General features: G+C 42.6%; 1 protein-coding gene across 1 annotated transcript; it reads left to right on the top strand.

Annotated features, from left to right (window-relative positions):
* The first annotated feature begins 877 nt into the window (after window positions 1–877).
* On the top strand, window positions 878–22,558 carry ZBTB43 (zinc finger and BTB domain containing 43). The gene is made up of 3 exons (XM_039229673.1): window positions 878–977; window positions 4,175–4,297; window positions 17,471–22,558. Exon 3 carries the CDS (start codon window positions 17,494–17,496, stop codon window positions 18,895–18,897), a length of 1,404 nt encoding a protein of 467 aa, XP_039085604.1. The 5' UTR covers window positions 878–977; window positions 4,175–4,297; window positions 17,471–17,493; the 3' UTR covers window positions 18,898–22,558.
* Window positions 22,559–26,162: the final 3,604 nt, after the last annotated feature.

Raw genomic sequence — 26,162 nt, 5'->3', positions numbered from 1 at the left:
ACTACATTTGAAGAGTCTACAATATTGCAAAAAATCAGGTCTAAGTAAGAAATGCATTAGGCTCATGGAACAGAACATCCAGAGTTGAACTACAACTGTAGCTTGATGTCATATGAGACCTAGGCTCTTTGCATCTTTTTACTTTTCCAGCCTTAGCATTTGCTTTTTACATCATACGCACATGATTGGGACTGAACTTCCAACCTTCAGATCCGCGAAGAGGCAGGAAGAAAATAAAAGCGGCAAAGCACTTAAAGGGCATACTCAGCTAGAAGTCCTAGTGGATTTTGTTTCCAAAAAAAAAAGTATTATGTGCCAGAAGCTGGTCACCTGACTAAGGCTAGTCTAACCACTGGCTAATAACTAGAATGAGACTACCATGAATAGTTTGGATTAATTATGAGTCATCCCATCTAGCAGGGGTGAAGATCTACCTCCCAGAGATCAAAGGATCTCTCTGGTACCTGAACAAAATGAGACTTCTTCCTGGGCGGGGGCAACTCAGCGCCTGCCACACAGAGGGAACTTACAACTTTCGTTGTAAATTTACTAAGCATCCACTACGTGCCAAAGGCATTATGGAGGCAAAACAGATCTCACACGTTTCTGCGAGGCAGCATGGGAAAGAGGTTTGAAAAGGGTTTCGGACTTGGAATCAGCTTCCTAATTCCCAGCGGTAGCCTCCATCGTCGTTCCTTAAGCCGATTAACCTGCTCCGGGTTACACTGCGCAGTCGCTAGCTACAAGGGCGTCCTCTCCTGAAGCCCCGCCCCGAAAGCGAGTCCCGCATGCGCACACCGCTTTCTCTCTGACGCACCCCCGGAAGCACTGGCAGTCTCGGGGGCGGAACCGGGAAGCGTTTCCGGGGGCGGGAGGCGCAGGCTGAGGCGGTCGCGGCGGCGACGGTTGAACGGGCCTGAAGCCGGTGGCGGAAAGTGTCCCGCGGGCGGGTTATGTGAGTGCGGAGCCCTTAGCAGGTACGCCGGAGTTGGGACAGCACGTAGCGAAGGGGAAGGAGGGAGGCCGGAGAGGTTTAAGGGCTTCTCTGCAGGTCCCGGCGCGCGCGCCCCCGGCCCGGCAGGCCCATTCCGCCGACCTGGATGCTTAAGCCGCGCTCGGGCGGTTGGAGTCCCGGAGTCCCCGGCCGACTCCAGCCAGTCCGGCGCGCCGACCGCGACACCAGGGCCCCTGAGGCAGCGTCTCGCCCAAGGTCACCCCGCGGTGGCGGACCTTGGCGGGCCAGAGCGCTTAGAGATCCCGCCCCGGTTCGTCCGCTGGCCTTTCGGGGGCGCCGTGGGGGTGCGGCGTGGCGGCCTCGGGTTCGAGCCAAAGCCAGGAGAAAGACTGTGCCCAGACTTTGCTGGTGTCTGTCTCTGTTGACTACTAAGTAGTGTTTCACCTCTGTTGCGATCTGTCACCTGTTGTCACCTGCCCCTTTTGCATCTCAACTCGGCCCCTGTCAACTTTGTGTTTCTTTCCGGTTTGTCTCTCTCGAGCCCGTCTCTCTCTGGACCATGGCTTTATTTCTGTCTGCACCTTGCTTATGTGTTTCTTAACCCTGGGTCTCACTCATGGCCTGCTGTCAGCCCTGCTCTTGGGTCGTCTGTGTTGCTGCCAGTTTTGTGTCTTTCTCTCTTGTTTGTGGCTCTGCTAACTGGGTTTGTCTCTGGGCGGGGCAGGGCAGGCTTGCCCGGACCTCTGAGCCATGCAAGGTGACTCATGACCCTGTGAAGCTTCTTGCATGGGTGACATTCTCAGCGACTAGACTGCAGTCTGGCCTCAACTCTGACAGGTGTCGCCCAGCCTAAGTGTCCGGGTGCAGGAACTCCTCTTGGCAGGCAGACCGGAGACCATCTGGGGGCCAAAGTAGCCTGATAAATCCTTGCCTTTTCTTACCCGTGGTGCTTTAGGCCTGCACGGCACCCTAATTGCCTTCGCGCCGTCCACGTACCCCAGGATGGCCTCCACAGCTTTTCTGAGGGAGAAGTACACTGCTTAACTGCGCCTATCTACGGGCTAAGGAAGGGTCCGTCTGAGATCCTGGGGCCCTGGGGGCTCATGGAACAGTAGCAGGATTTCGGGGAGAGTGGTCTGCTTAGTTCAGAAATTGTGTCAGTAGGTACAGTTAGATGGTAAGAAACCTAATAATTTGGTTTTCATTCTTTGTTTTACTAAGGTACCTCCAGGAGAAATAAGCCAGACACAAAAGAGCAAATACTGTACGAATCCACTTATGCTTTGTCCAAAATAGGCGCATTCATAGAAGCAGAGGGTAGAATACAGTTTACCAGGAGCTGGTAGAGGAGGGAATGCAGTTATTGTTTAATGGATACAGAGTTTTCGTTTGGGATGGTGAAAAAGTTCTGGAAATGGAGAGTGGTGATGATTGCACAACCCTGTGAATGTGTTTAATTCTACTAATTGAACACTTTAAAACAGTAAATTATACCTCTTAGGAACATTTAGTTGAGCATCCAGTTGTTTGTTGATGCCTGCTCTTGTCACAGCTAGTGTCCTTGGAAAAGGAGTTCAGTTAAAAGAATTCAGTTTAAAATCATCCCTCAAGTTTTCTACTTGAGGCAGATTCCTACTCTAGCTCTCCTCCCTCCATACTCCTCAGATTCTGCTGCGTTAAGTGGGGAGTTTGCAGAAGACTTTACTTTTCACATGAAGAAAACTGTTAGGGTTGGAAAAACAGCCCTGTTATTATGATAATACAAAATTATGTGTCACTTCCTGTGTCTTTTCTGATTGGGGGGGGGGGTCCTTGGTGTTATGTTCTCTCATTTAAGCTATTAGCCTGCTGTGGTAGTTTATCAGACTTTCTTGTGAGATGTAGCAGCTGAGTTACTACTGTATTGAATCCTCTGATACCATGGATTGTTCTATGTACCACCAGAGGAGAAAACACTGCAGTGAAGCAATGGCATGTGCTTTTGTAATCATTTCGGCTTATAAAAATTCTTTTTGAAAACATTTTTAGACTTAGATGTTTTTAAATGAGACCGTTCTGGTGCCTAAATAAAAAAAAAATAAGTGGAATAAATTGGTGAAAGTGTTAAACTTTTAACATACATATTCTTGAATACTTTTCAGAGTTGGGTCCATACTTTTCCCCAGGGTACCCGTTTGTGCCATCAGAAACATTGATGAGGCTCTCAGGAATGCTCTATCGTTGTCTCAGGCGGTGACAAGTATTAAAATTTCCACTTGACCATGGCATCCTGATTGCAGAAATTTTGAAATGTGCCTCTTAAAATCAGTTGAATGTGCTCTGTATTATTTTCATGAACTTTTCTTTTTTACCTTATTTATATTTATGGTTGGAAAGATTTTTGTCTTTATTTGTAACATGTTGAGGAAAAATATTTCCTTTTTTTGTTGTTGTTGGTATGTAGCTAATCCTTATCCTAAAACCCAGTGCTTTTTCTGCCTTCTGTTTTTCTTGATTTGAGCTTGTTACCCCAGTGCTAATGAATATGAGACTGCATTTAAAGCCATTTCCTTGGCTATATTGTAATGTAATGGCCGGATGACCGATAAGTGGGGAGTTTGTGGTTAGAACAATACCTTCTCTTTTGAATCTCAGAGAGTTTACCACAATGCAGTATTTGCCGAGGCGTTTTTAAGCAAAACATTCAACTGTGTCTTAAAATTAAAGGGAGACAAGAATCAAACTTCATAAAGTAGGTAGCTTATTTTTAAAAAATCCCAAAATAGATTTTAACTAGGATCTTTGGCTAACGTGTTCCAATTAGGAGAACCTATAGGGGTGCCGATTGGCAATGGTCTGGAGACTGAAAACACTTTTCCAAAGGATATTTTAATTTTGTAAAATTACACAGACATTGATCCATGTTGGTTTTCTATTTTTAACCAGAGTACCATGGTAATGTAAGACGTTATTAAAACTGGGTGAGGGGTGGAGGGGTGTACAGAACTCTCGGCATTCTTTGTCACTTCTCTGCAAATCTAAAATTATTTCAAAATTAAGTCCATTTTAGATACAAGGCAGAAGCTAAGAAGGTACAGAATAGAAGTTAATATAAGCCAAAATACCGGTGAGTTTTCTTTCTGTTGCTCACACACGTCTAGTATTTATTAGCAAGGCATATGTAATGGTGAATGTCACCAGCATCTCTTTTACATTTTCAGCATGATTTTTTTCTTTCAGAAGTCCGTGTGATTCTAATTTGAAGCAAAACTGAGAAATGGGTTCCTCTTCCTCATTCATCCATACTGCTTTGTGATGGCCATGGCATAGGGGCTTTTTCCCAGGAACACAGCTTTGCATTAGGTAAGCTATGAACTTACTAAAATTACAGGTTTTTAAAATTATTTACGAAAATGTTTTTTTTTTTTTTTTAACAAAAATAAAGATGTATTTGTATTTAATTGTTCTAGACCACAGGTTCTGATACTTCTGAGCAGGAGCTGTTGCACATTTAAAGGCCAGACACTGCTCTACATTGTACCATTACAGCAGCTCACTTCAGAGAAACTTCTCTGCTCAGGGACTTTTTTTTTTAACTTAGAACAATATTAGATTTAAATTAAACTTTTTTTTTTACACCATTTATTTACTTTTGAGAAAGAGAGACAGAGGGTGAGCAGGGGAGGGGCAGAGAGAGAGGGAGACAGAATTCGAAGCAGGCTCCAGGCTCTGAGCACAGAGCCCTATGCAGGGCTCCAACCCATGAAATTCAAGATCATGGCCTGAGCCAAAGTCGGATGTTTAACTGACTGAACCACTCAGTTGCCCCTAAATTAAACTTTAAAATTGAATCCTGACCTACTATTTCTGAGATACATAACCTTGGGCAGGTCTTTTAACCTTCCAGAGTTTAGTTTACATGTCGTTTTTTTTTTTTTAATGTTTTTTAATGTTTTTTTTTTTTTAATTTATTTCTGACAGAGAGAGAGAGAGAGAGACAGTGTGAGCAGGGGAGGGCCAGAGGGAGGGGGAGATACAGAATCTGAAGCAGTCTCCAGGCTCTGAGCTGGCTGTCAGCACAGAGCCTGACGTGGGGCTCCAACCCAGGAACCGTGAGATCATGACCTGAGCCAAAGTCAGACGCTCAACCGACTGAGCCACCCAGGCACCCCATTTTTTTTTAAGATTTAATTTATTATTTAATTTTTAAAATTATTTTGAGAGAGCGACCTTATGCATGAGGGAGGGAGGGGCAGAGAGAGGGGACAGAAAATCCCAAACAGGCTCCATGCTGTCAGCAGAGCCAATGCGGGGCTTGCTACCACGAATCACAAGATCATGAGACCTGAGCCAAAATCAAGAGCCAGATGCTTAACCTGACTGAGCCACCCAGACACTCCTAAGATTTATTTTATTTTGTATTTATTTTTCATTTTATTTATTTGAGAGAGATAGCATGAGAAGGAAAAGCCCAGAGAGAGAATCCCAGGCAGACTCCACACTCCGCGTGGGGCGCAATCCTATGACCCCGATCACAGTCTGAGCCTGAGCCAAAATCAAGAGTCAGATGCTTGACCAACTGAGCCATCTAGGCACCCCAACGTTTGATTTATTTATTTATTTGTTTGTTTGTTTGTTTATTTGTAATCTCTACACCCAGCATGGGGTTCAAACTCACAACCCTGAGATCAAGAATCCCATGCTCTTCCAACTGAGTCAGCCAGATGCCCCTAGTTTACTCATCTTAAAATGAGTGTGATGATTTAGGGGTATTACAGTTCAAGACCCAAGTTTACGTAGCCTGCTTTGTGAACTGCAAAGCATTTGACTAATGTAAACAACTTTGGTAGGCATGGGGGATTGGTATTTTTGTATATTTGTGCTAATCTTTAGATTTATAGAAGTAGTATTTACTGGGTTTATTTTTATTTTTTAATATTTTTATTTATTTCTAGGAGAGAGAGAGAGACAGCATGAGCAGGGGAGGGTCAGAGAGAGGGGGAGTCACAGACTGAAACAGGCTCCAGGCTCTGAGCTGGCAGTCAGCACAGAGCCCGACGCGGGGCTCGAACCCACGAACCGCGAGATCATGACCTAAGCGAAAGTCGGCCGCTTAACCGACTAAGCCACCCAGGCGCCCCTATTTACTGGGTTTAAATGGGCTCTCTCTAATAAGTATGCAAGTTATCTTTATGGTCTGATTAAGAAATCTCTGGAGGGCTTTAAGACCGATGAATCTGCTTCCCTATTACTGTGTTGTAAGGTACGTAATTGTGTTTAAATAATGTGTAAAACATGATATACTGTTCTTTATCTGTATAAGAAATACATTAAACTCCTCAAAATTGAAAGAGATCTTGGAGGTCATCTAGAGTTTGCTGATACTTCAATATTTGTCCATTGTCTTCTGCTTTTAAAAAAGCCAGAGACGGGCACCTGGGTGGCTCAGTCGGTTAAGTGTCCAACTTCGGCTCAGGTCATGAACTCAGAGTTGGTGGTTTGAGCCCCACATCAGATTCTGTGCTGACAGTTCAGAGCCTGGAGCCTGCTTCAGGTTCTGTGTCTCCCTTTCTCCTTCTGCCCCTCCCCTGTTAGCACTCTGTATCTCTCTGTTTCTCAAAAATGAATAAAAACATTAAAAATTTTTTTTAAGCCAGAGAGCCTCCATGAACTATGGTGGGAATGAACTGAGATAGGTATGTATGTTTTAGAACTGTTACTGTTAGTTTTTATAAAAAATACTATGTAAGATGACAAAAATTGCATCTTACATGCAATACCTTATTAAGTCTGAGGATGGTGAGTAATTTGCTCTGGAGCTTAGGAATGCATTGTATATTATAGACTATTTCAGTTGTTTATTTGTGAAAATAGTATTCACTTTTACTTTCCACACTATCATTGCAGGCTATATTAGGCCTGAGCAGGTGTTTTGAATTTAAATTCCAACTTCACCACTTACTAATTAAGCGAGTAGTTTAGCATCTTTGTTTCCTATTTTTCTTTTTTTTTTAATGTTTATTTTAGAGAGAGGGAGCGCATGTACGCACGAGTGTGAGAGGGGCAGAGAGAGGGGAACAGAGGATCTGAAGTAGACTCTACGCTGACAGCAAAGAGCCTGATGCGGGGCTTGAACTCACAGACTTTGAGATCATGATCTGAGCCAAAGTTGGACGCTTAACCTACTGAGACACCTAGACACCCTGTGTCTGTTTCCTGTTCTATACAGTAGGAGTAAACACTACCTATCCAGTGGATTGTTAGGAGGATTGAGATAGAATACATACATTGCTTTTGCACAGACTCTGGTACAATGCACACATTTAATAAATAGCAGATGCTGTTATTATTCCTACTAATTACAACCTTTTCCTAGTTACCCAGTTTGGAAACTTCAGAGTTGGTATAGGTAACTAGTTTACCTTGCATTACCTTATTTTTTTAAATTGCTTTACTGAGACATGATTTGTGTACAATTAATAAGTTTTTTAGTAGGGGCACCTGGATGGATCAGTCTGTTGAGCTTGCGACTTTGGCTCAGGTCATGATCTCACAGTTTGTGGGTTCGAGCCTTGCATTGGGCTCTGTACTGTCCACACAGAGCCTGCTTCAGATCCTCTGTCTCCCTCTCTTTCTGCCCATTCCCCACTTACTTTCTCTCCCTCTCTCAAAAATAAATGAACATCAAAAAAAAAAAGTTTTTTAGTGTAATCAGTGGGCTGTATGCCCATCACCATAATCTAACTTTAGAATTTTCATCCTTTCTCCCCCATCTCAAAAACAAGAAACAAACAAACGAAAAAACCACAATTAGCGGTGATTCTCCTTTCCCTGTAGTTTCTGGCAGCCACTGATTTACTTTTTGTCTAGAAATCTTTATATTGTGGACATTTCTTACAGTTGGAATCCTGCAAGATCTGGCCTTTTGTGTCTGGCTTCTTTCATCTGGTAAAATGTTTTAAGGTTTAGCCATGTTATCACATCCGTCAGTACGTCATTCTTTTTTATTGCCAAAAGAATGGCATAGTACAATAACATGCATAGTACATAATGGAGAGATATTTCATTGTATGGATATACCACCTTCTATTTATGCAGTCGTCAGATGAGAACATTTGGACCGTTTCCATTTTTTTGCCATTATGAGTAATGCTGTTATGGACATTCATGTATGAGTTTTTGTGGATATCATGTTTTCAGTGCTCTTGGGTATATACCCAAGAATTGTTGGGTTGCATGGTAACTTTCTGAGGAGCTGCCAAACACTTTTTAAAGTGGCCGCACCATTTTATATTCCCACCAGCAATGTGTAATTTTAATCCTTCCATATCTATTGTCAACACTTGTTATTGTCTGTCTTCTGTATCATAGCTGTGCTAATTGGTGACATCTCATTGTAGTTTGAATTTGCATTTCCCTAGTGGATAATGATATTGAGAATTTTTTGTGTGCTTATTTGTGTATCTTCTTTGGTGAAATGTCCATTCAAATCCTTTGCCCATTTTTCGATTGAGCTGTCTTTCTATTAAATTTAAGAGTTCGTTATGTATTCTGGATGTGGGTCACTTAACAGTTTTATATGATTTGCATATATTTTCTCCCATGTTGGAGGTTAACTTTTCACTGGATGGTATAATTTGTGCCTTGCACTACCTTTGGATCTTCCTGCCTACCAATTCAGTCAGTCCTACTGATTCCACCTCTCTGTTTTCCCTTCTCGCTGTTACTTGCATTGCCTCCAACCTGGATTGTTTGCTGAAATCTTGTAATGAAGCCTGTACTTCAGACTTACTCCTACTTTTAAGTGCATCAGCAGATTGTCTTTCCAGAACATATTTCACAGCATATCACTGAGAAGTTTCCAGTGCTTCCCCAGGGCCCACATTTAAATTGCAGATTCTACGGGTTCCTGGGTGGCTCAGTCGGGTAAGCATCCTACTTGACCCTTTGATTTCGGTTCAGGTCATAATCTCATGGTTCATGGGAATCGAGCCCCTAGTCAGGCTCTGCGCTGACAATGCAGAGCCTGCTTGGGATTCTCTCCCTACCCCTCCACGCATGATCTCTCTCTAAAATAAATAAACATTTTAAAAATAAATAAACTGTGCTCTTAAGGGGCGCCTGGCTGGCTCAGTCAGTAGAGCATGTGATTCGTCATCTTGAGGTCATAAGTTCAAGCCCCACATTGGGCATAGAGCTTACTTTAAAAAAGAAAGAAAACTGGGGCATGTGAGTGGCTCTGTCAGTTAAGTGTCCACCTGTTGATTTTGGCTCAGGTCATGATCGTGGGATTGAACCCCATGTGGGGTTCTGGCGCAGAACCTGCTTGGGATTCTTTCTCTCAAACATTTTTTAAAAACTGAAACAATACCCTCAAAACTGTGTTCTTTGTTTATCCCTTGCTATTTTCTTTTTTGTTAATGTAGAATGTATTTACAGACCCCATGTACCTACAGAATAAAACAAACCAAGTTTTTAATTCTTTAGAGGGAAACATTCTGTTCTGTTTGGGTCTGAAAAATTTCCCCCTTTGTGAGTAGATTGTTTGGGGGTCTTTTTTTTTCCAAAGAATATTTAGTATTTATTTATTTTTGAAAGAGCGGGCACAAGCAAGGGAGGGACAGAGAGAGAGAGAGAGAGGGAGCACAGAATCTGAAGCAGGCTCCAGCTGTCAGTGCAGAACCCGACACGGAGCTTGAACCCACAAACCAAGAGATCAGGACCCGAGCCGAAGTCAGATACTTCAATAACTGAGCCATCCAGGAGCCCCTTATGGATGGGATCTTTTATCATATACCTGAATGATGTTGGAATCAACTCTTAACTCCTTAGCTGACATCAGGGATTAACCTGAGTTCAATGGCTGGGGCCTGGGGCTAGGTCTTACTCTTAGGAGAACTCCAGCTCTGTGCACTTTCTTCTGTGTTCGTGAAATTGTGATACCAGGCACCTGCTGTAGTCTCTGGCCCAGCTGGCAAATGATGGGCTAGGTCTTTGCCTCCTTCCTGCAGCTACTAACTGAACCCCACCCTCTCATGCCAAGTTTTTAAAAACTTTCTGCTGAGGCATTATGCAACCTTTGGTATTCTAGTGCAGCCACCTCTTAATGTTGCTAATCTGCAAGACCTATCCCATAGTCCACCCTGGGATTTGAGCTACGGCCAGACCTTCCAGATGAACAAGGCATTAGTGCTCTTCTCTCAAGATTGCTGCTATTATACCAGGATTGCCTGGGGAACTAGGTGGAGTTGCAGTGGTAATGTCTCTTTCCAGTCTGGCCCCATCTCCACTCTGTCCTTAATTAAAGTTTATCCAGATAACTCTAGTCCCTAGTTTCTAGGACTCTGGCCAGTATTTTCATTTTTCTTAGATTATTTTGGTTAGGATGTGGTAGATGAAAAGAATTATATGCTGCTCTCAAGTCTTCCTCTTACCCTGGTGATACTAAAATTTATTATGAAATGATATGTGACTGTAGGCTATATTAGGTCCCCTTTTCTGAATTTCTCTTGGGTTTACAGGTCTCTTGTGGTGCTTTTATCATGTTTACCTTGAACAGCAGGGTTGTATGCACGTTTTTCATTCCCCCCCACCAGATTATGAACTCTGAACAGTGAGATTCCTTGATCAACTTAGAAATCCCCCCCCCATACTCTGCATGTAGTGTTTTATGTTGGTTTACTTATTTATGCGTTCATTTTAGTGAGTTAATTACTTCTGTAAAAGTCTTTAAAAATTGAGGGGCTCCTGAGTGGCTCAGTCGGTTAAGTGTCCAACTTTGGCTCAGGTCATGACTCATGGTTTGTGGGTTCGGGCTCTGTGCTGAGAGCTCAGAGCCTGGAGCCTGCTTCAGATTCTGTGTCTCCCTCTCTCTCTGACCCTCCCCTGCTCACACTGTCTCTCTCTCTCTCTCTCTCTCTCTCTCAGAAATAAATAAAACTTTAAAAAATGTTTTTGTTTTTTTTAAATAAAAATTGAAACAGCAGCTATACTATCAATATAGCAGGAAACCATGAAGGAGAGGTTGAGGCTTTGCATGTTAATAAAATCAGGGACTAGATAGAAGTGCCACGCCCGCCCAAAGTTAAGGGCAGAGATCAGATACTTTTATTTATTTTTTTGACTTTTAAGTAATCTCTGCACCCAACATGGGGCTTGAATTCACAACCCAAGATCAAGAGTCACGTGCTCCACCAACTGAACCAGCCAGGCACCCCAGAGGTCAGATACTTTTAAATTATAAGGACCATTACTACCTTGACATAGTTGAAAATAAAGTTACATGACTTTTTTCCCCAGTTTTTTTTAATGTGTGATAAAAAATATATCACTAAATTTACTATTTTAACTGTTTTCGAGTGTACAATTCAGTGGCATTAGTTACACTTGCAATGTTAATACAAAAGGCACCACTTTCTAATCCCCCAATTTTTTTCATCACAAAACAGAAACTCTACATATTAAGTAATAACTCCCATTCTTAATTCCCCTGAATCCATGGTAACCTCTAATCTACTCTTGTCTCTGAATTTGCCTATACTAGATATTTCACAGAAGTGAAGTTATACAACATGTGTCCTTTTCTGTCTGGCTTATTTAAGTTAATCTTTTGCATGATTTAACATAAGTTTTCAGGTTTATGCTGTAGCGTGTATGAGAACTTCATTACTTTTTGTGTTCTGTATTCTGTCTTTTAGGTATCATTGATTTGTTACAGTGTTCAAGTTCTTAAGTTTGTTTTTTCTATCCATTACTGAAAATGAGGACTTGGAGTCATAACCTGTTGTAGATTGGTCTATTTCTTTCTTCAGTTTTGTCCATATTTGCTCCATATATATTTCTCTTGTTAGTGAAACTATGTTTATGGTTCTACCTTCTTGATAGATTGAAACTTTTATCAATGTATTAATGTCTTTCTTTGTTCTTGTAGTGTTTTCATCTTAAAATCTATTTTGTCTGGGGGCACCTGGGTGGCTCAGTAATGAATACCTTTAGCTTTTGTTTATCTGAAAGTGTCTTAATTTCTCCTTCATTCAAGAAAAGGTAGTTTTGCCAGACACAGAATTAGCAGTTGACAGTTTTTTCTTCTAGTACTTTAAATATCCCATACCACTGCCTCTGGCCTCTGCTGGTTTTTTTTAAGCTGTGGATCTTAATTGAAGATCTTTTTCATGTGATGAGGCACTTCCTTCTTACTCCTTTCAGCTCCCTTATCTTTGACTTTCTACTTACTATTTAACGTACAATGTGTCTAATGTGGATCTCTTTAATTTTATCCTGCGTGGAGTTTGTTGAGCTTCCTGGATGTATAGGTTTCTCTTTTATCAAATTCGGGAAGTTTTCTACCAATATTTCTCTTAATACCTTTTCTACTCTTTCTTCTGAGACTCCCTTGGTGTGCGTTTGGTACATTTGATGGTGTTCCACAGGTACCTCAGACAGTGTTCATTTCTCTTCATTTTTCTCACGATTCCTCTGACTTAATTTCAATCGCTTTGTCTTGGAGTTTGGGGACTTTTTTTTTTCTTCTGCCTATTTGAGTCTGCTATTGAACTCCTCTTGTGGATTTTTTATTTCAACTTGTATTTGTTTCCTGTGTCTTTCAAACAAAACACCACAGACTAGGTGGCTTAAATAACAGGAATTTTTTTTTCCTCTCACAATTCTAGAGGCTAGAAGAGCAAGATCATGGTGTCTGTAGATTTGGTTTCCCCCGAGGCCTTTCTCCTCAGCTTGCAGATGGCCATCTATCACTGTATCTTCACATTGTGCATCCCCCAGATGCTTCTCTGTGTGTCCAAATTTCATTTCTTATAAGAATACCAGCCAGATTGGATTAGGTCCCACCCTAAAAGCTCTATTTTAATGACCTCTTTAAAGGCCTTACATACAAATACTGTCACATTCTAGGCTGTTGGGGGGCAGTTAGGGCTTCAGCTATTACTATTCTCAACTCCAGAATTTCTATTTGGCTCCTTTTTATAATTTCTATCTCTTAGTGACATTGTTTTCCTGATTTCCTTTAGTTTTTGTCCATAGTGGGGTGTGTGTGTGTGTGTAAGCAATTTGAGCATATATAATTGATTTAAGTAGTATGACTAATAATTCTAATGTCTAGAATCCCCCAAGTATAGTTTCTAATATTTTTTTCCTTGTGAATGCACCTATTTTCCTTGTTCTTTTATATTTTGTAATTTTTGGTTGAGAGCTAGAACATGTGAAGTGTTCTAATATGGTAACTCTTAAAATTAGACCCTTCCCGTCCTATGGGGTTTCTTTTGTTACTTGTTGAGGGCTGCAGTTGTCTGTTTGCATGACAGTTTTTCCAAACTATTTTTACCAACTCTGTGTCCCCTGTTGCATGTGGTCACTGAAGTTTCTGTTGTTTTATCTATGTGGTCAGCCCTTGACCTGACAGACTTCCTTAAATACTTTGACCCAGGTTAGGGGGTGGGAGGGAGGGGGAGTATGTTTGTCTTTTGAAATCTTATGATCAAAAAACAAAACAAAACACAATTATGATCAGTGCTGCTGGGAAAGCCCCCTGCTGCCTGAGAGGGGCCAGAACAAAGCTGCACAGATCCACCATACTGGCCAGAATGCAGATGCCCCAGTTTTTGAAGGACATACTCCTTGTTGTCCTCCTGGCACTACCCAGCCATACTAGGAATGGGTGGGGGGTGGGGAGTAGGGATTATATCTGGTTTGTGTAGACAGCACTGTTAGGTTCAGCAGCCTCTCCCTATAGCAAGCATTGCCTTGGTTACTACAAGTGTCTGATCAGATCCCAGAGTTCTGAAATAATTGATTCTGATCATTCAGCAGCTTACTGGTTGTTTTGATGGACTAATCCCAAGAGCTTCCTACTCCACCATTTTCTCTGTTATCACTTATGACATTTATTTTTGTAGAATTGTTTTTACAAAGTGTTGTTCTCAGTCATTTAACATTCCACAACAGTTATTTGAAATCTTGAAGAAAAGATTAATATTCAATAATAGTGTTGTCAAAATAGGGTAGACATTTTGGATGGATAAGGGCTGGATTCCAACCTTGCTCCTTAAGCTAAAACAAACTCTTTGTCTATTAAACATTTAAATGCTTTAAAAAAAAAATGGTACCAGGGAGGGACACCTGGCTGGGTAGGTCAGTCAAGTGTTCAACTCTTGATTTTGGCTCAGGTCATGATCTCATGGTTTATGAGTTCAAGCCCCGCATCAGGCCTGCTTGGGATTCATTCTCTCCTTCCCTCCCCCCCCCCCACGTCTGCCCCTCCTCTGCTCTCATTGCCTCAAAATAAATAAACTTTTAAAAAAATGGTGCCAGAGGAAAAAAACTAATTCTTTTTATTTTTTAAAAATAATCTTGGACTTGTGAATGCCTTTCTGTGCCTAACACAAAACTCTGGAGCCATAAAAGCAAAGACTGGGTAATTTATTGAAATTTCAAAGTTAATTTCCTTCATTTATAAAAAACTACAAATCAGTAAGATGAATTGCCCAATTTATTTTAACAAAGAATATGACTGATAATTTATAGGAAAAACACATGACCAGTAAACATGAATAAAGAATATCATTCTCATTCATAATTAAAGAAATGTTGACCTAAACAATAATGAATCATGGATTATTCACTTAGGAGGTTTGCAAACTTTTTTTTCTTGTTTGATAATGTCCAGAATTGTTAAGGGTGTGGAGTGTTGTTTACTGTTGATAGGAATGTGACTTGGTGCAACCTTTTTGGAAAGCAGCTTTGTAATATACATCAGAATGTCAAATGCACAGTCCTTTGACCCAGCAATTCCACTGATAGAATTTACCCTATAGATGTTTCCAAAGATGCACTGAAATAGTTATGCACAGTATAATTATATTGTGTATTTATAATAGCATTACTCATAATTTCAAAAGCCCAGATAATTGAAATTCTGTAAGAAGAGAGCTGCTTAAATTATGGTAAGTCCATATAGTAGGAGTTATATAGTGATTAAACAGTATTGAGTTCACTCTTTCTGTGCTAATGAAAGAGCAAAACAGAGAGCACAAGCTGCAGATAGGCAGAGGGCAGGGATAGAGGATCCTAAGCAGACTCTGCGCTGACAGCAGTGAGCCAGATGTAGGGTTCGATCTCATGAACCACAGTATCATGACCTGAGCCAAAGTCGGACACTCAACTGACTGGGCCACCCAGGTGTTTTAAATTATTATGAAATATTTTCGGAGGTGTAAGCCATAAATTAATGGTTCTTTCTAAAAACCCCATCTTACCTCTTAAAATTATTAATGACTAATCTGGTATTTTGTCATCTTCCTAGAAGAGGCAGAGTGATATTATAGGAGAAATAGATTAGGCTTTGAAGTGGTGAAGACCTAGAATCACAGCCCAACTTGATAAAAATTAGCTCTTATTTTAACCTTGGGAAAGTAACTTGAAATAGCTGAACCTGAGAATATCGATCTCTGTATTTGCAGAGTCATTATAAAGTGAAAAAAAGGTGTATAGTCCCTGCTATATAGTAAGTACTCAAGAAACATTAGTTTCTTTTCTTGATCTTTCTCCCTATCTATCTCTCAAAGATGACTTTCAGTCTTTGGGGTGTTTTTTAAAAATGTTTTTTACTTATTTTTGAAAGAGGACAAGTAGGAGAGGGGCAAAGAGAGGGGGACAGAGTGGGGCGCCTGGGTGGCTCAGTCCATTAAGCGTCCAACTTCAGCTCAGGTCATGATCTCATGGTTTGTGGGTTTGAGCCCCGCGTCGGGCTCTGTGCTGACAGCTAGCTCAGAGCCTGGAGCTTGTCTTCGGATTCTGTGTCTTCCTCTCTCTCTGGCCCTCCCCTGCTCACGCTGTCTCTCTCTCTCAGAAGTAAATAAAACATTTTTTAAAATGTGTTTATTTTTTTTTTATTTATTTCCAGGAGAGAGAGAGAGACAGCATGAGCAGGGGAGGGTCAGAGAGAGAGAGAGACACAGACTCCGAAACAGGCTCCAGGCTCTGAGCTGGCAGTCAGCACAGAGCCCGACGCGGGGCTCGAACCCACGAACCGCGATATCATGACCTAAGCGAAAGTCGGACGCTTAACCGACTAAGCCACCCGTTTAAAAGAGAGGGGGACAGAGGGTCTGAAGCAGGCTCTACATTGACAGCAGTGAGCCCAGTGTCAGACTTGAACTCACGAACTGCGAGATCGTGACCTTAGCCAAAGTCAGACATCCATCTGACTGAGCCACCCAGGCGCCCCTGGGTTTGGGTTTGGGTTTGGGTTTTGGTTTTGGTTTTGGTTTTAATCTTGTACTTAGAAAGCCTGGCATTTAGCAATGTTTGGGTATAGTAGTAGAGCTAGGGGATGGATAGTGCCAATAAATCTCTTGTGTTTACTGGTTTATTTTAATTTACTATGGAATTATGGGGCATGAGCAGATCTCTAACAGAGTTTATCTTGTGGATTGCTGCTGTTAGAAATTTTCTCCAATGCTTGACTACCCCACAAAATAGGTTTACAGTAACAACACAGACAATCCTTTATTCTTTGTTATAACTTTATCTTCAGATTGAGTTCATTCAGTAACAGGGACAATATTTAGTATGCTCTTTGGTCTGTAAACAATTTGGAAACCATCAGATAAAAGGAATACCTTGCCTTATTTACCACTTCATTCTGCCTCACATCAGAAGCTCCTAAAGGGCTAAAATTCTGTTGGCAACTACAGAAACTCACATTGTGTGGGACTTCGGTGAGTTTGCCCTTGTGGTGCTAAAGGACCACAGGAAAGATTGTTCTGGCCACCTCAGCCCCCTTTACCCTCACTCCTCCACTGGATTTTGGGCTAATGGTCTCTTTTCAGTTCCTTGCAGTGGCTGAGTTCATTCTAGTCTTAGAAACTTTACATAAGTTTTTCCTTCTTCTGACATTTCCATCCTCACTTCCTCACCCCAGCTTGGCAAATGTGGGTTGAATCTAAGATCTCTTAACTATTCTGCTTGGACCGGTATCATGTTTGTTTTGACTAGAATTATGTACTTTGTGGGGTGCCTGGGTGGCTCAGTCGTTTGGGCGTCTGACTTCAGCTCAGGTCATGATCTCACGGTTGGTGGGTTTGAGTCCCGTGTCAGGCTCTGTGCTGACAGCTCGAGCCTGGAGCCCGCTTTGGATTCTGAGTCTCCCTCTCTCTCTCTGTCCCTCCCCCACTCATGCTCTATTTCTCTCTGTCTCAATAATAAATAAACATAAAAAATTAAAAGAATTACGTACTTTGTTTTATTGAGGAGGTTTGTACAGCTCACAGAGCACATCTCTGTGAACTCTATCTCATTCACAGGCAGGCAAAATCAAGAGTTAATAGCAGGAAGAGAGCAGTGGTTCCTGTTTCGGCATACGCACACCTGCAGGCTTTGCTCTGAGGGATGAGGGCTCCACCCACCAGTGCCCACAAGCGAGGGGACTTTATGGAACTATGGACCGTGTCTTGGTTTTCTTAGTGATCAATCAGTTTCTCTTTGGGCTGGAATTAGCACTCATTTTTCTTTCTCTTGTAGCACTGAACAAGGTTTGTGATGAAATGGAGCCTGGAACAAACTCTTTTCGAGTAGAATTTCCTGATTTTTCCAGCACCATTCTGCAGAAACTGAACCAGCAGCGCCAGCAAGGACAATTATGTGATGTCTCCATTGTTGTCCAAGGCCACATTTTCCGGGCACACAAAGCTGTTCTTGCTGCCAGTTCCCCCTACTTTTGTGACCAGGTACTCCTGAAAAACAGCAGGAGGATTGTTTTACCTGATGTGATGAACCCAAGAGTGTTTGAGAACATTCTCCTATCTAGTTACACGGGACGGCTAGTAATGCCTGCTCCAGAAATTGTTAGTTACTTAACAGCAGCGAGCTTCCTCCAGATGTGGCATGTGGTAGACAAATGCACTGAGGTTTTAGAGGGAAACCCTACAGTCCTTTGTCAGAAGCTAAATCATGGCAGTGACCACCAGTCTCCTAGCAGCAGTAATTACAACGGGCTGGTGGAGAGCTTTGAGCTGGGCTCTGGGGGCCATACTGATTTCCCCAAGGCCCAAGAACTGAGGGATGGAGAGAATGAAGAGGAGAGCACCAAAGACGAGCTGTCATCTCAACTCACCGAGCATGAATACCTTCCCAGCAACTCGTCCACAGAGCATGACCGGCTCAGCACGGAAATGGCGAGCCAGGACGGGGAGGAGGGAGCCAGTGACAGTGCCGAGTTCCACTACACCCGGCCCATGTATAGCAAGCCCAGCATAATGGCTCACAAACGCTGGATCCACGTGAAGCCTGAGCGCTTTGACCAGGCCTGTGAGGGCATGGATGTGCACGCGCCCTATGACGAGCACCAGGTCACTGAATCCATCAACACCATGCAGACGGAGCACGCGGTCCAGCCTTCAGGAGTGGAGGAAGATTTTCACATCGGGGAAAAAAAAGTAGAGGCAGAGTTTGACGAACAGGCTGATGAAAGCAATTATGATGAGCAGGTGGATTTCTACGGCTCTTCCATGGAAGAGTTTTCTGGAGAGAGGTCAGACGGAAATCTCATCGGGCACAGACAGGAGGCTGCCCTAGCATCAGGCTACAGTGAGAATATTGAAATGGTAACAGGAATTAAAGAAGAAGCTTCCCATTTAGGATTTTCAGCCACCGACAAGCTGTATCCTTGTCAGTGTGGGAAAAGTTTCACTCACAAGAGTCAGAGAGATCGACACATGAGCATGCACCTCGGTCTTCGGCCTTATGGCTGTGGGGTCTGTGGTAAGAAATTCAAAATGAAGCATCATCTCGTGGGACACATGAAAATTCATACAGGCATAAAGCCGTATGAGTGTAATATCTGTGCAAAGAGATTTATGTGGAGGGACAGTTTCCACAGGCATGTGACTTCTTGTACCAAGTCCTACGAAGCTGCAAAGGCTGAGCAGAATACGACTGAGGCTAACTAAAAATAGGATCTGGCCTTTGAGTGGCAGGCACAAAAATAAACTATGGTAATTATGCAAATCTGGGCACAGATGATGCGTGCTACTTGCTATTATGAGAGAAGCTTAAAAAAAAATGGAAGATATTTCTGAAAGACCAGCTCTAAGTAGGCCAATTTAAAAATCTAATTCCTCAAATTTGTATGTTCCTGTCCAGGCCTGGAGTGGGTAATGGGGATAAGTTAACTCATTTCCCAGCTGGCAAGGTAAACCTTCAGGCCTATTGTGATTGAGGCCAGGTGGACTTGGTGATATAGACACCTGCACTTGGAACTGGACTCCATCCAGCCTACCAGTTCTGTTTCAGGTGGCAGCAAATTTTGATCCCTCATTACAAGGTCACGTTGGCATTTTGTTTAGCTCTCACTATAGATACTTAGGTAATGTGGATTTGTTTTGGTAGCTGCTTCACTGAATGAAAGGCTACTTCTGTAAAAGCTAACGAACGAATAATGTGATTCCTAGGATGCAAAATTGATTTACAGAGCTCTCCTGTCTGGTTTTCTTCTTTCTAAAGAGTAGTTTAACGGAAAACTATGGCGATGCTACGAGGGTGACATTCAAAGTATGAAACAAATAACTTACGGTACAAGATGCCACTGTCACGATGTGTTTCAGACTCTTGATAAGGCAAAAAAGTTTTGTATTTTAGTACTAACATTGAGTTTGGACAATTGTATCTAATTGTAATTCTCTAGGGTGCCAGAGATAGGTATTTCTACTTGGTTTGCTGTCCCAAATCCTGTGTAATTAAGCATCCACACAGTGGGATCTGCTTTGTGGCTTAGTAGGCGTCTAGCCTGCTTTGACTCTGACCATGGTACCATATTGGCTGCTCCAGCCATTTCTCTCTTAGGTTATGATGCTTCCTGAAGAGTTCAGTCAGTGACCACAGTTAGTGAGAGGGAGCCAGAAGTCATGGCTGAGAGTTACCTATGAGCGTAAGGAGTTTATAGAGTGCTACCGTGACACACCCCAGCTGTCAGCAAGAGTTGCTGAGTAGCCAAATATTGAGTGGCAGGAAAAACAACTGCCCAAGAAAAGAGGAGTCTTGAAAATACACTGGTGGGGGAGGTGGTCCCAGAGGGGTACATGGAGCTGATGCTGCCGGTTCTTTAGGAGTGCTGGAGTGGGTTTTAAAAGGGGGAAAGAGGGAGTCCTAATTTTAGAAAGTAGTCTACAGATTCATGCTCCCAGATTCTAGATAAAGCTGCATAAATTTACAAGTCCACATAGCTTTATGTACCAAAAAACATCAAGAAAAGCAGCTATTCTTGAGACCTTTTCTGCAGCTCAGTCAGATGTTTTAGGTTAAAAAGGAAGCATATATTCAGGATGCTTTTAAGCTGTGTAATATACCTGACGTTCTCACCAGGGTAGGACAGGGTGCTACTATTATGTCAACTTTTCCATAAATTACTGGTCTTTCACTTCCAAGTGGAAACTTTTTTTCCTTAAAATAAAAATAACTTTTCCTGGATTTGAGGTGAAATTTTTTTTCAAAAGTTTGGCTTTGCTCTAATGTGATAGACCTTGCTGGCAATGGTCTGGAGTCCTCAAGCTCCAACCAGGAAGGCGTTTACTTGTTGAACAGTGTCTGGAAAGGGGAAAGAAAGTACTTACTTACCAGTTAACTCTTGTAATCAACATTACAAAACAGGGATCTATTCATTAACACTGTATCATTCTCGATATATAAAAAGCACTTTGTATTTAAAACTTTATTATAAATATATATATATATATTGATTTTTTTAACCTAGAAACTAGATATTACCTCTTGGTTGTTTGCCACATTCATATTCTCTTGGTGTCGAAGCTTCACCGGTTAACAGTCCTTTCTCTGTGTACACGACAGATGTGTATGGAGGTGACTGTACAATCAGAGTTCAATTGCTCCTTCTCATTTTTTCATGTTAGAAGCCGGTGGGTTTTAGGTATGATCCTGGCCAATGTGTGTGAGGAGAAACTGTTTTATTATTCCTACTAATTTCATTACTAAGGCATCGAAGCCATTTAGTTCTGCCAAAAGTCCATCCATCACCATCTCCCATGGTATTAGCAAATCACTTTCTGCCTGTTTGGAAGTTTCGATGTGCTGTTTCCCATTAAAGATTGTATTCAAACGAGTATTGGGACCTTTTGGGAGAAGAGTCTGAGAGGTAAAATAAAAATGTTCTGGAAAAATCATGGTTCTTCAGTTATGCTGAAATTAGCACAGCACCTTTGTTATGAGTAATGATGAAGAACTCTTGTTTAGCCAGGAGTAGTGGGCAGCCCTTGGGTGGTGGTTTTGCAAGTAGTCAGTTGTGCTGGGACTTATTTAATGTGTTGTGAAGAAAGGTGTCCTTTATTGAAATCCTTCTATGTACATCAGCTAAGTAGAGAATTTAAATTATAAGTTCCTCATATCTGCTGTTTTAAGTTTGTTTTGTTTTTTTATGGTAGTTGGGGTTTCCTTTCAGATTCGGGTTGTGAATTGGGTCGGCCAGACCCTGTGAGGTGGTTGGGCATCTGAAATGCTGACCATGTTCAGAGAGGCAGGGGAAAGAGATTGCCTTAGTTTGGATAGTGAAAGTGAATTTTTATAAGCTTTGCTTCTTAGGATTAGGAGATCATACTGTATTACTACCTTTTTTCTCCTGCCCAGTCTGGGTTGGATAGTCTCTCTCCTTAGCCTCAGTACAGCTTTAGAAAATCTTTATCCTTCCAAATGAGTTTGGATAGTTGTGGGTAACATTTTCCAAACAGTCTTTCAGGGATCGTGTTAATGGCCTACAACCAAGGTATTTGTCCCCTACTTTGAGTCTTAACTGTGGTTCTTCTCCAATCCCAGTGGGGAAGGGCTTCAAGGCACCACCAGTAGTATTTAATATTAGTATTTATACCATGCCTTTAATTTTAGATGTACACATTACAACAATCCACTTGGTAAAGTAGGGATCACCGTCTAAGGAAGGACTGCGGTAACCTTTCCTCAAGTGTTGAAGTTTCCCCTCCTAGGCCCTGGCCTGTTGATTCTGATTTCTAGATCTCACCTTCCTCTGATCCCTTCTTTACGCCACTGCGTTCAAAGAGGCTGCCCAAAAGGGTCTTCTCCATTCTCGTGGCCATCTGCTGAACTAAACTGACCCTGTGCTGGTTTCTAGGTGTTTGGGAAAGCCGCTTGGTCTCAGTGGCCCCTTCCTGCAGAGGCACGCACATCCCCAGGCTGCTGTGGAAGTGACTTGGGGGCAGAGCAGAAGCCGCCCAGTTGTGTTTGCCATGGAGTTGGGGGGCGGGGGGATTGGCCGCAGCCCCCTGGGTGAGGGTAGAGAGGACTCCATCACACCAGATCCAGGTGTCTGGGTTTGTAAAGGTCTCTGATAATTTAGGAATGCTGGAAAACGAGCAACATACTTAGCCCCTTCCCAACCCCCATCTGTGCCACACTAATTTTGTGATTCAATTGCTTTCATGGGTGACTAACTTTGTTCAGTAAAACCAGGGTTTGTTTGGGTTTTTTTCTTTGCTACTTATATATTTAAAGGTACATGTTTCTTGTTTCTTATCTCAAATCTCTACTGATAGTGCCCAATGGGAAGATGCTGGAACACATTTTGCAAATGTGACTTTTTTTTTTTTTAGTGTTGCTTGAAGCCTGTGTCATAATGTCAGTTGCTGCTGCCTTCTTTCCTTTTATGAGGTTCCCAATGTTTCTTCCAGAAAATTACTTTATTTATGCAAGTCAGGTGACTCTTAGACCACAAAACCATTTGATGATAAACAGATTATCATTAGGTGCATATCTTATTGATATTTTGTGAAATGTTATGCCTGTGTTGCAAAAGTTGAATAGTTTTGTCTTTATATATTGCTGTCTTCAGTGTACAGCATGGTTTTACTTAATTGAATGTTACTGTTTAATATTTTCTTCTTATAGAAGAGACCATGCCCTTTTGTATGACATGTTTTAATAAATGTTATCCGTCAACTTTGTAAAAGTTTTGTTTTTCACTCTGGTTATATGACCACATGTCTTTGTTTTCATCCTGGCTTTTGCCACCTGAGAATAAAAGTTATATTGTGGCCTTTTGATAAGTAAATGCCAAATGTACAGTCTGATCAAATGGGTAGTGAGTGAGCATTTGCTGTGCCAGGCATTTATGATGCTGATCTCATTTTAACCCCCCCACCATCCCCGGCAGGAATGTAGACGTGCTTGATATTCTCTTGGCTCCCCCGGGTCCCCTCCCCATGCTGTGCTTGGCTCTGGAGGCTGGCCTCTGCAGGCCTGTCCCGTCTTCTGCTCAGGGGACGCCAGACCTACTCTGGAAGGAGCCTGGCGGATTAGAGGAGAGAAGCCTGGGAATTCAGTCCCCTGGCTCCTTCCTGCCAGGTGTGGGTTGACGATGGCCGGGCTCTACTGCCTACAGCCATGGCTCTAGTCTGGCAGCTTCAGGGTTTGGTAACCACATCCTCTCCTTGTCCCTTGCAAGCCGAGGACTGGCCCTGACTCCCTGTTTTGCTAGCCCTCGGGAGCTTCACTGTCTTCATAGAAGTTCCTCTACCCTGCCCACACCCTTTGTAAATAGTCCCTTTATGAAACTCAGGCACCCCAGCTAAGTGTGCCCTCTGTTTCACACCAGGCCTCTGGCTGATGCCTCAGGCACACTCATTTCACATAGGAGCCTGTTGTGATTGAGAGAAGGTAGATTTGCTACCAAATGTGGGACGGCGACTACGGAGTGGAGCTCGGACTCAAATGGACGGCTTCACGGCTGCAACGCTTGGAGATGCTTCTTTCCACGGCTCTGAGATGTCCCCATGCTCTTTAGTAGGGTCTCTCCCTCACCTCACCATGGCCTGTCCCCACTCATCCACCCGCCCCCCCTGCCCCAAGAAGAGCCTCAAGAAGCAGCAACAGTGCTCTTTAAAAGTGCTGCAGGCACTGAGGGCCCCACGTATTTCCTAACAACAGCTCATTACCAGAGACACTGCTTGTTTTAGACCAAACTTAACCGTCTTCCCACACAAACCTTCTGTTACCACTGTTTGTTGTGAGGTTTTTTTTTTTTTTTCCCTTCCCCATTGCTGATTTTAAAGCCAACTACAGATTGCCTCAGCTAGCTTAGCCATTCTCTGTGTGGGAAGAAGTCCAGAAGAACCATTTCTAGCCCTTTTTGAGGTGGGCCCTGTCCATGCGGACCAAGGGCAAGAGGCTCAGGCCCTGCGCCCTGGTGGCCCCTATGACCCCCGCGGGCCGGCCCACCTGGGAAGCAGGCTTCCCCACACAGCTTCTTCAGGGGCGGAGGCCTCTGGGGTGTGAAGATGAGAAGCACTGTGTTCCTTTATCAGGAGAGAGGAGAAGATGGAAGTGGCTCATTTGTATTTGGGAACAGAAGGGGGGTGGGATGTGAGGGGTGCTACCCAGATGGAGCATATCACACCTGTGCAGTTTATTTAGATTTCCTCACAGTCAATTCAGGGACTGCTTCCCACCAAGCCACCGGCGCATTCCTGGAGACTGTCTCCATACCCAGGCATCTTGGAGGGTACACCGCTCTAGGATTTGCCCGCAGTCAATGGACCAGCTAGCAGGTCAGCCACAGGAAATGAGGTAAGCTCAAGCTTGATGTAACAGTCATCTATTACTTGGTAAATGATTTTAGAGATGTTCTTTCTCAGTGCGGAAAGTGAAAGATAGGAACATATCTATGCCCTTTCAACTGTATCCTGTGTCCATAAGAAAACTTGGTTAGAGTTCAGTGAAGGAAGATGGGCACAGACGGCATTTTTTTTCCTTTAATGAGAAACCAGGAGGGGACTGAGTGAGGAAGGAAGTTTGTCTTCTGAGCTGGTCTACTAGTTTGAATCAAAACCAAGCAATGTGATTTTATAAGCTACCACTTTCTTGTGGCCTGCTGCAATGATGGGAGCCCAGTGTCCTCTGAGAAAGTATGTGGGCTCTATAAAAACAAGGTATTCATAAGCAGTATTGTGGGTAAATATACTTTCTAAAAAATAGCGGCATTATACTTAGACTCTAATGATTATGAGTTCTATTTTTTTCTTCTTCATATTCCAAAATAAGCAACCAGTACTGAAGCTATTAAATGTATTTATAACTTAATAAGATACTAGTTACTCCCCAGAGTATACTGGTCTGCCTAATGTCACAGCTAACCTTTATTAATGGAGGCCAAAGAGTGCTTCTAGAACTGCCCATGTCTTGTTAATGTGGGGGTCAGTAATGCTGTGATAAAATCTCACTTGTTAGGGTTCTCTGTGAAAAGATCCCTAACTGCATGACACTTCACTCAATGGTGGATGGATGCCAATTCCTACAGGATCTGGCCGGGTAGAAATTGTAGGCTTTAAAATGACAGCAGTGACCTTGAACCAAACTAGAAAGGATTAATTTTTACATAATTTATATAGTGTGTCCTAATGTGTGAAGTATCTTTTGTCTGCTCAAAATAGGAACACACAGAATTTCCTTGGAGAGAGAATTTTTTTTATTGCAGTTCTGTGGATTTATTAGGTTCTGAACATACATTCAACCCACTGAACACCATCCTACTTTAATAGGTAAAAGTAGAATTGGGATTACAGCCTAAAAATAACAGCTCTAAGTGAAGGTTCATTGCATGCTTAATATGTGCTAAGTACTTAACTTGCATGAACTCATTTATTCCTCCTAACAGTCCCATTGAGGTTGAATTTTATTCCAGGCCACTCCATGTAGCAGGAAAGGATGACAGCTTCCTATTCCATTGGACAGATGGTCTTTTTTCCCCCTTAGGGAAACCTCTCTTTCTAAACCTTTACTCCTGGGACAGCAGGCTGCCTGTGTCAAGGTGGGATTCAGAGACTGTCTGGGAATTGTCCCCTCTCTACCTGCAGGACACTGAGCGTGGCTTCTGATGTGGGGAGCTTGCCTTTAGGCTGGATTATCCTTCTGGTGCCTTTAGGTGGTGGGTGACTCACCCAGTGCCCCTCAGTTTGTTTGCACTTTGCTGTTTTTGGAGAAACAGAGACCCTACTCAGAGACTGCTCCGGGTCTAGTGTCAGCAGCTAACCCTACTTGAACTGCTTGGGTTCAGGAATTATAGGTAGAAATTAAATCCAGGAATAGAGAGAGTCCAGTAATTTTCAAGCTGGTAGGAAAGTTCTATCAAGGCTTCCTCTAAAGAATGTGCAGGGAAAAGGAGCACCCCCCCACCCCCTTCCAACCAGAGCAACTTTGA

The sequence above is a fragment of the Hyaena hyaena genome, unplaced genomic scaffold (genome assembly GCF_003009895.1).
Source record: "Hyaena hyaena isolate Hyena2069 unplaced genomic scaffold, ASM300989v1 scaffold_38, whole genome shotgun sequence".
In the NCBI taxonomy this organism is placed as follows: Eukaryota; Metazoa; Chordata; class Mammalia; order Carnivora; family Hyaenidae; genus Hyaena; species Hyaena hyaena.
This window is presented reverse-complemented; position numbering and strand designations above follow the sequence as displayed.

Coding starts and splice junctions, on each gene's coding strand:
- ZBTB43 (XM_039229673.1), top strand. CDS start 17,494: ATGGAGCCTGGAACAAACTCTTTTCGAGTAGAATTTCCTGATTTTTCC.